This window comes from Vespa mandarinia, chromosome 25 (genome assembly GCF_050613455.1).
Source record: "Vespa mandarinia isolate Hongniang chromosome 25, ASM5061345v1, whole genome shotgun sequence".
In the NCBI taxonomy this organism is placed as follows: domain Eukaryota; kingdom Metazoa; phylum Arthropoda; class Insecta; order Hymenoptera; family Vespidae; genus Vespa; species Vespa mandarinia.
Window position 1 is genome coordinate 1,494,403 of NC_140834.1, and position 8,098 is coordinate 1,502,500.

General features: G+C 23.9%; 3 protein-coding genes across 9 annotated transcripts in view; 2 read left to right on the plus strand and 1 right to left on the minus strand.

The window, feature by feature from the left end:
* Positions 1-1,953: 1,953 nt before the first annotated feature.
* LOC118446609 (ornithine decarboxylase 1-like) lies at positions 1,954-3,710 on the plus strand. The gene is made up of 7 exons (XM_035877504.2): positions 1,954-2,146; positions 2,218-2,294; positions 2,356-2,528; positions 2,614-2,923; positions 2,999-3,238; positions 3,377-3,585; positions 3,668-3,710. The coding sequence occupies exons 1-7, from the start codon at positions 1,954-1,956 to the stop codon at positions 3,708-3,710; spliced, it is 1,245 nt and encodes a 414-aa protein (XP_035733397.2).
* A 426-nt stretch (positions 3,711-4,136) lies between these two features.
* On the plus strand, positions 4,137-7,416 carry LOC118446613 (homologous-pairing protein 2 homolog). Of its 7 annotated transcripts, none has more exons than XM_035877512.2 (4): positions 4,137-4,278; positions 4,957-5,141; positions 5,844-6,270; positions 6,495-7,415. In XM_035877512.2, exons 2-4 carry the CDS (start codon positions 4,989-4,991, stop codon positions 6,560-6,562), a joined length of 648 nt encoding a protein of 215 aa, XP_035733405.2. In that variant the 5' UTR covers positions 4,137-4,278; positions 4,957-4,988; the 3' UTR covers positions 6,563-7,415. The 7 variants fall into 7 exon arrangements, with proteins under 7 accessions (XP_035733405.2, XP_035733406.2, XP_035733402.2 ...); XM_035877513.2 differs by having other exon boundaries at positions 4,965-5,141; XM_035877509.2 differs by having other exon boundaries at positions 4,939-5,141; positions 6,495-7,414.
* LOC118446638 (A disintegrin and metalloproteinase with thrombospondin motifs like) overlaps positions 6,356-8,098 on the minus strand; it is a 4,209-nt gene continuing 2,466 nt past the window's right edge. Inside the window, exons 8-14 of the mRNA XM_035877571.2 lie at positions 7,919-8,073; positions 7,541-7,590; positions 7,321-7,447; positions 7,089-7,235; positions 6,881-7,013; positions 6,690-6,797; positions 6,356-6,540 (exon numbers count right to left, since the gene is read on the minus strand). Of these exons, the coding sequence (XP_035733464.2) occupies positions 6,418-6,540; positions 6,690-6,797; positions 6,881-7,013; positions 7,089-7,235; positions 7,321-7,447; positions 7,541-7,590; positions 7,919-8,073 (843 nt within the window). The 3' untranslated portion in view covers positions 6,356-6,417. The remainder of the gene's footprint in view (positions 6,541-6,689; positions 6,798-6,880; positions 7,014-7,088; positions 7,236-7,320; positions 7,448-7,540; positions 7,591-7,918; positions 8,074-8,098) is intronic.

Genomic DNA, 8,098 nt, shown 5'->3' on the forward strand with positions numbered 1-8,098 from the left:
TTTATTTTATATAATATATTTAAACCTTGGATGATTTCATCGATAGAATTAGATATATTATGAACTATTATTAACTTCTTGCGAAGAAATTTGTCCTTATGATGTCATTGTTTATCTCGTTGTATACATTTGTTTTCATTGTTCTCATCTAAGGCGTAAGTAAATATTCGTTTCGTATGTATCATATTAAATAGTATTAATTAACAATTAATTCCTAATTTTCAATGTTTCGTATGTTTATCTTCCTTTTTAGGAGAATGTGTTTCACAATATTCCAAACTGGGTAATTATTTGTTACACAATAAATCCCTAGAAAATAATAAACATAATTGATACATATAAGAATCTAATATAATATATATATATATATATATATATATATATATATATATATATATATATATCTGCGACAAAGAAATAAGAATACGTCGAATGTTGTATTAAAAATGATTAATGAATACATATATATTATATCATTTTCGTTAGAAATTAAAACATAAGTTTATTTTCACATTATAAATCTATGTTATAAAATTCTTTGTGGTTTTTCTTTTTTTTTTCCTCTCTCTCTCTCTCTTTTTTTTTGTCTTTTGAATCATACAATATATAATTCTGAATGAATATTTTATTTGGAAATAGTCGTATGAAAGAATGGAAGTAATTCTTGCTCAATAACGATGAACACGATCTAATTTAATAATACGAAGTTCCATCTAATCAAACGCTTATCATTTTGTAAATTTTTAACGAAGTTTATCATTTATCCATAAACTATTTCTCGTCAAGTATCATTTCTTTTGTCTTTTTTTCCTCTTTGTAGCACGATCTGTTTATATAAAAAATAACTAACGTTAGAAATTCTTTTGATCTCTTTTTATTGATCATCGATCGGCTTATCTCGCACACAATCACGAATACGATTAATTAACTACGAAATCTTTCATTATACATAATTATATTATAATCAAGATAACAATAACTCTGTACTCTGTGTTATTCTATTTGTAACTATCTATTGTTCAATTCTAAACGCTATTACGTGTTTGATCTAATCAAAAATATAACTACGTTTCATCTTTTTCTTATGTATGAATCATAGCCTTTCTAATTCCCACTCACATTTATGCTTAAACATTCATTAATCCTTGTTGCTATTATCCTATTCGTTATAACGTTATGCATATATCACTCAAAGTAAACTCCAAATTTCATTTTCATTCTCAATATCTCTGTCCCTTCTTTTCATTCCATAAACATATACACCAATCAAAGAAGAGACATCTTTTTGCTCGTTGTAGAAAAATTCTTTCAAATATACACTCACACATGATAATAATTAATGCTGTTATCTTTAATCCCTTTTCTAATTGTCTAATAGTCTATCTCATAGGCAGATACACATCGACGTAGCAGATACGATTAACCAACGTAACACATTCTCATTTTATATTGAAAATTTACAAGTTAATATTTAAAATTATGATGTTAATAAGCTAACGATAATTTCAATATTATATATAATAAATCTGATTTATATAAATAAGAAGTTTGTGTATACATATATATATATATATATATATATATATATATATATATATAAATCAAAAACGTAAATTATCAAAATCACTAACCCTTGAATTTATAATAATTTCTTATTACTTATTATTTTACGTATTATTTTTCACAGACATTAAACAAATGTTTTTAATGTTATGTGACATTAGTTATTAATTGTTTGAAAATAAATGTTCTTAATGCAATATCAACAGTTCCTAATTGCTTGCATAATAAATGTTCTTAATGATATATTATAACATTTATTAATTGTTTTATGATAACATGCCATTATTTAAGTAAGTTACTTTGTAATACACTCATATAAATTTGAAGCATGCGTTAATCAGTGACAATACGGGTTTGTGCATTGAAGCACCAGCATCGACTATGGAGTATATGTTAAAAATGTCTTCAATTAATGTCCAAGAAATTCATCTGTACGAAGATGAGATCGTAGAATATGACATTATAAAAAAAATCATTAGCACTCGTCATCAAGAAGATGCATTTTATATATTCGATCTCGGTGTTATAATTAAAAAGCATCAAGATTGGATCAAAAAAATGCCAAGAGTTGTGCCATACTATGGTAAGATTACTAAAATATTTTTTTACCATGTAACGTTACAAAAATATTCTATAGAAGAATTTTATTGTTAGCTATAAAGTGTAATACCCATCCAATGGTGATTAAGATTCTTGCAGCTATGAACGCCAATTTCGATTGCGCATCAAAGGTAAATGATTTCATTTTTATGTAAAATAATATTATATGTTCTGAATCGTAATTTGTAATAGCAAGAAATTCAAGGAGTTATGCAGTTGAATATATCACCAGATAGAATAATCTTTGCACATCCTACGAAGTCTCCGTCTCATATAAAATTTGCCAAAAGTGTAGGTGTCGAAAAAATGACAGCGGATGGCAAATGCGAACTTTATAAAATTAAAAAATTGTTTCCCGAAGCAAAGTAAGTAAATTTTACTCCGTATTCCTGTATTATGTCAATTATCTTACGTGATGTCGATAATTCACTCAAATATTGTTCTTAATAGAATAGTTATTCGCTTTCGTTGCGACGGCAATTCTACTGTCGCTAGATGGGTCAAACTTGGAACCAAATTTGGATGTGAACCAGGTGATGAAGCAAAAGAATTAATACAACTTACGAAGGATTTAGGTTTAATTTTATATGGATTTAGTTTTCACGTTGGTAGTCCATGTGTCGATTTAAATGCGTACGTACGTGGAATTGACATATGTAAGGAATTGATTACTTATGCTAAGTCGATTCAATGTAATGATATCAAATTAATTGACATTGGTGGAGGATTCCCTGGGGAAAGTGAATTTCAAATTGATGAGGTTTGATTATTACGATGATACTTTTGAATGTATATATATGAAATATGTTAACAGTTATCTTCGTATTTTGTTTAGATTTCACATATGATTAATGATGCAATCAAAGACATAGATCCTACTATAGAAATCATAAGCGAACCAGGTAGATATTACGTAACATCAGCATTTACTTTGGCTAGTGTTGTTCATTCTAAGAAAACTGTATCTGTGGGAAATAGTCTGAAACATATGTATTATGTTAGCTGCGGAGTATATAGTGGATTTATAGAAGAATTGTTGAAATTGAATTCACGTCATCCAATACCACTGTTCAATGTATATAACTGACATTTTATAATCAAAATTGTTTTCTTTTATTTCAATATATATATATATATATATATATATATATATATATATATATAATCCACTTTATATATATATATATATATATATAAAGTGGATTTTTTGTAGCCAGTATCTGATAAAAAATACTATTCTACTTTATGGGGACCAACTTGTGATTCCTATGATTGTATCGTCAAAGATATATTAATGCCAGAATTACAAATAGGAGATTGGCTAGTATGGAACAATATGGGTGCATATGCAGCTTCTAGATCTTGTGAATTTAATGGATTTTTGCCGCCGACAGTTCATCCATTTATCAGAAAAAGTCAATGGTTAATATAAATATTGGAGATGTTGTTTTTTTGAAATATTACAATTTTTTATAATAATCATACATTGCTTTTTTTTTTTCAGGCAAGATTTCTGTACCATTATGAATTGTGACGTAAACGATTGATTATTTGAATTTCTATAAGAAATATATTCAAATAATAATAAAAAATAATGCGCTTTGTATTAGAAACATTAATATGTCTATTATATTTGTTATTTAAAAATTTTTAAATAATTATTATTTTTTTCAATAGTTTATATAGCATTACGAAAATAATTGTGAGTTTTTAAATAAATATTTCTAATTATTATTTATCTTTATATATTAATAAATATTTTAAATAATAATAATAATAATAATAATAAAAATATTTTTATTTACTTCATCCTTTTTCTTTTTTTTCTTTTATTATGAACAATCATTTAAAATGAATTCTCTTTTCTTATGTGTTATCATTTGTTGGTATAGATTTAAAATATCTATCGATGTCACGTGACTACCGCTAAGATGATAACCAATCACGTTTCAGTCGGTATATTGCTTCCATCATTGGCATCAAGATGTCCGACAGGCTTGTTTTATCGTTTATTGTTCTACAGTTTTCATTAAGAAATTATTATTTTTCTTAGTGTGTTTGTGCAATCTATAATATTGTTCTTCGATTTTTTACCAAGCTGCGTATAATTCATATGTAAGTAATAAAATATTGCCGATAATTTGTTATCTACCGTAGTTATGATAACATAACCAATATCATAGAAATATTACTCTTTTATATATTGTATTTTTACATGTATATTTATTATGTTTGTATATTGTAAATTATATTGAAACATAACTACAATAATTTATTATCATGATAAATGATTTTTCAAGAAAATTTTTATGTTTCATTTGATCGATTATCGTGAATTGTTAGTTTTATATTCTAAAGCGCTGTAAGCGATTTCTAGTGTCGTCGTCGATAATGTTTTCGTTGATGTTGACAGGTTATAGGATATTTTTCATTGTTCGAATGTTCTTGCATTGTAAACTTTCGCCTTTTATCAGCCAATTAATTGTATCGTAAAAGTGTACGATTTTAATTTTTCTTTTTTTTTCTTTTTTATGGTTCTATAAACGAATATATTTTTTGTGGTTTATGTTGAATTCAGAATATATTATATGTGCTTTGAAAAATGGTTAGATTCTATTTTTTTCTTTAATTATTTTATATGGTAAGAGACGATAATCTAATTTTTATTAATACATCTAATACAAAATCATTGATGTTTGTATATGTATATATATATATATATATATATATATATATATATATTTATATATATTGTTTTAATTAATATTGCTACAGCTTATAAATTAATATAAGTTATATAGAGAAATGTTATTGGTTAACAAATAATGGCCATGGATACCGTATACAAACATTTAAAAATTCAAAACAGACCTTACAGCGTGAACGATATAGTATTGAATTTGCACAATGAATTTGGAAAATCTGCCGTTCAAAAGGCCATTGATCATTTATTAGCAGAAGGAAAGATATTTGAAAAAGTAAGTAGATTTTTAAATGTTTATTATAATGAAAATAATTGTTAAGCCATATATATTTATATATTATAATATATAGTTATATATTATAATATATTACACATCATAAATTATAATATTTAATTAAAATTAAATTATAATTAAAAATAATTATTATCATAATAATTAATTTAAATATTTATATATGTATATTTATTAAACACTATTAAACACTTCAAAATATATTTTTATAATATATATAATTAAAATCAATATTATTATAATATATAATTAAAATTAAATTATAATTAAAACTTATTATTATGATAATAATTATTTTAGATTAATAATAAATTAATAATAAATATTTATATTTAATTATATATTTATACTTTAAATAAATATTTATATATGTATATTTATTAAACACTATGAAACACTCCAAAAAAAAAAAATATATATATATATATCTATATATTATAATTTATTACATATCATAAATTATAATATATAATTAATATTAAATTATAATTAAAAAGAATGATTATGATAATAATTATTTTTAATTAATTTAAATATTTATATATGTATATTTATTAAACACTATCAAACACTCCAAAATATATATATATATATATATATATATATATATATATATATATATATATATATATATATATATATATATATATGTCAATTAAATGTTCTTTTTTTATATTTGATTAGGTATATGGAAAGCAAAAAGTTTATTGCATTGTTCAGGACTCGACGCAAGATATAGAGGAATTAATGAGAATCGATAAAGAATTACAGGCACATGCGAACGACGTTGAAACTAGATATCAAGATTTAGAGAAAGAGATTAAAAATCAAGAGACATTATTAAAATCTTTAAAATCATCTGTCACTGTTGAAGAAGCATACAAAGAGAAAGTTTTACTAGTGGATAGTATTAAAGTTTTAACAAATAAATTAGATAAACTTATTGAATCTACCGGTAGTATGGATTTAACTGAAACAAAAAGAAAAACACAATCCTCTTTGGACGAATATACACGTGAATATGTTAAACGTAAAAGATTATGTACAGATATAATAGATTGTATTTTAGAAAATTATCCTGGTACTAAAACTGAGTTGTACGATGAAATAGGTATAGATCCAAAAATTATTAATTGATAATAATAATGTTATAAATTTTCATATTTATTTTTAATGAAATAAAATAATTAACCTTACAAAATTTTATTATCTCTATTGAAATATATTAATTTATTATTCGCTATTAATGTATATTACATTAGCCAAATAATTTTACAATCTTTTGAAGTTTGAATAATGGTTGGAAACGTCTTAACCAGAATTTATTATTGATAGATTTCATATATGATCCTTCCAAAACGCATTTACCATTGAGACAAAACTGGAAAAGAAAAAAAAAATAAGAAGATAATCAATTTTGAGAAAGAAAATATTTCAGGATATGTATTTGATATTACTGTAGAAAGAAAATTGTTTAATTTTGTTGAAGAATTTAATTGATATAAATAATGTTTAATCTTATGTACTTACAACACCTTTTCCACAGGGAGACCCTTCAGCTGCTGGTGCTATAGCTGTACAAGCTTTTATATTTCCTGGTATTAAACAATCTAATCTAGTACAAACAGTATGATCAGTCTGAAATGTACAAACATTTTAATATATTTTACACTTTAAGTTTACATATGTATATATATAAATATTTGTAATTGTAAACTTACATTACATGCTTCTGCTTCAGGACCATGTACTTTTTTACATTGATAATCGAGTGACATTAATTTGCCTGGTAGAATTCGCGGTAATGGATTATCATTTACAGGTTCATTGTAAAGACATTTTGCTCTATCTTCACTGTAATAATAATAATTTCATATATATATATATATATATTTTGTTATAAATAAAAATTGAAACGATAAAACATACTTGAGAAAGGAATAAAATGCATTTATAGTACAATTGGACCATTCAAATCCATTTTCATTTAACATTAATCCACTGGTCATTATGTAGCCATCATATTCTGAACAATCAGTAGCATAATTTGGATTACCATCGTGTCTTGCACCAATTCTAAAAAAAAATTTTTATGATAATATTATTTTATAATAATTTATAAGAATACAATATGATATTTTATTTTAATGTAATAACATACAAATGGCCAATTTCATGAGCAGCCGGTATAATTCCACTAAAACCACCATTATCCTCAACGATACCAGCCATTTCTGAAGTTTTGTTATCGTCCTGTCTGTTACATGCACCTGATACATACGCATAACCTGTGTAAATAAATAAATTCAATTATATTAATATATTTAATATATATATATATATATATAAAATATATCTGAAATAAAATTAGGATTATTTACCAAGTGTCGAATCGTCGCAATAATTGTCAAACATGTTACATATATCTAATCTGAAAAAATGAGTAAATATTTTTTTAGATATTTTGTTAATTTACATTATTTTTTATAAATGCATATATTAGGTTGGAAACTATGAAACGGGCGTTTTTGTTTAGTTATTTATTTACATTCAACGCCCATTTCATAGTTTCCAATCTAATATATATGTATCAGGTTGGAAACTATGAAACGGGCGTTTTTGTTTAGTTGTTTATTTTCATTCAATGCCCATTTCATAGTTTCCAATCTAATATATATATATATATATATATATATATATTATATATATATATATATATATATATATATATATATATATATATATATATATATTCTTACTGGGTCATAGTGATCGCTATGTCATAGAAACCAATTGGAAATCTTGTCTCTCTATAAATATAATCTGCCATGTCACGTAAAGCTTTATCAACATCAACCATAAGCGAATCACTTTCTAAACGATTTTTTTCCATGTATGAAGTTGCATTATTATCCTGAAATGAAATACATAGTAAAATA

Excerpts from the sequence above, each read along its gene's own strand:
- LOC118446609 (XM_035877504.2), top strand. The coding sequence starts at position 1,954 with ATGTTAAAAATGTCTTCAATTAATGTCCAAGAAATTCATCTGTACGAA. Across the intron at positions 2,295-2,355 it reads ATTTCGATTGCGCATCAAAG|CAAGAAATTCAAGGAGTTAT; the intron begins GTAAATGATTTC and ends AATTTGTAATAG. Across the intron at positions 2,529-2,613 it reads AAATTGTTTCCCGAAGCAAA|AATAGTTATTCGCTTTCGTT; the intron begins GTAAGTAAATTT and ends TGTTCTTAATAG.
- LOC118446613 (XM_035877512.2), top strand. The coding sequence starts at position 4,989 with ATGGCCATGGATACCGTATACAAACATTTAAAAATTCAAAACAGACCT. Across the intron at positions 5,142-5,843 it reads AAGGAAAGATATTTGAAAAA|GTATATGGAAAGCAAAAAGT; the intron begins GTAAGTAGATTT and ends ATATTTGATTAG. Across the intron at positions 6,271-6,494 it reads TGAGTTGTACGATGAAATAG|ATTTCATATATGATCCTTCC; the intron begins GTATAGATCCAA and ends TATTATTGATAG.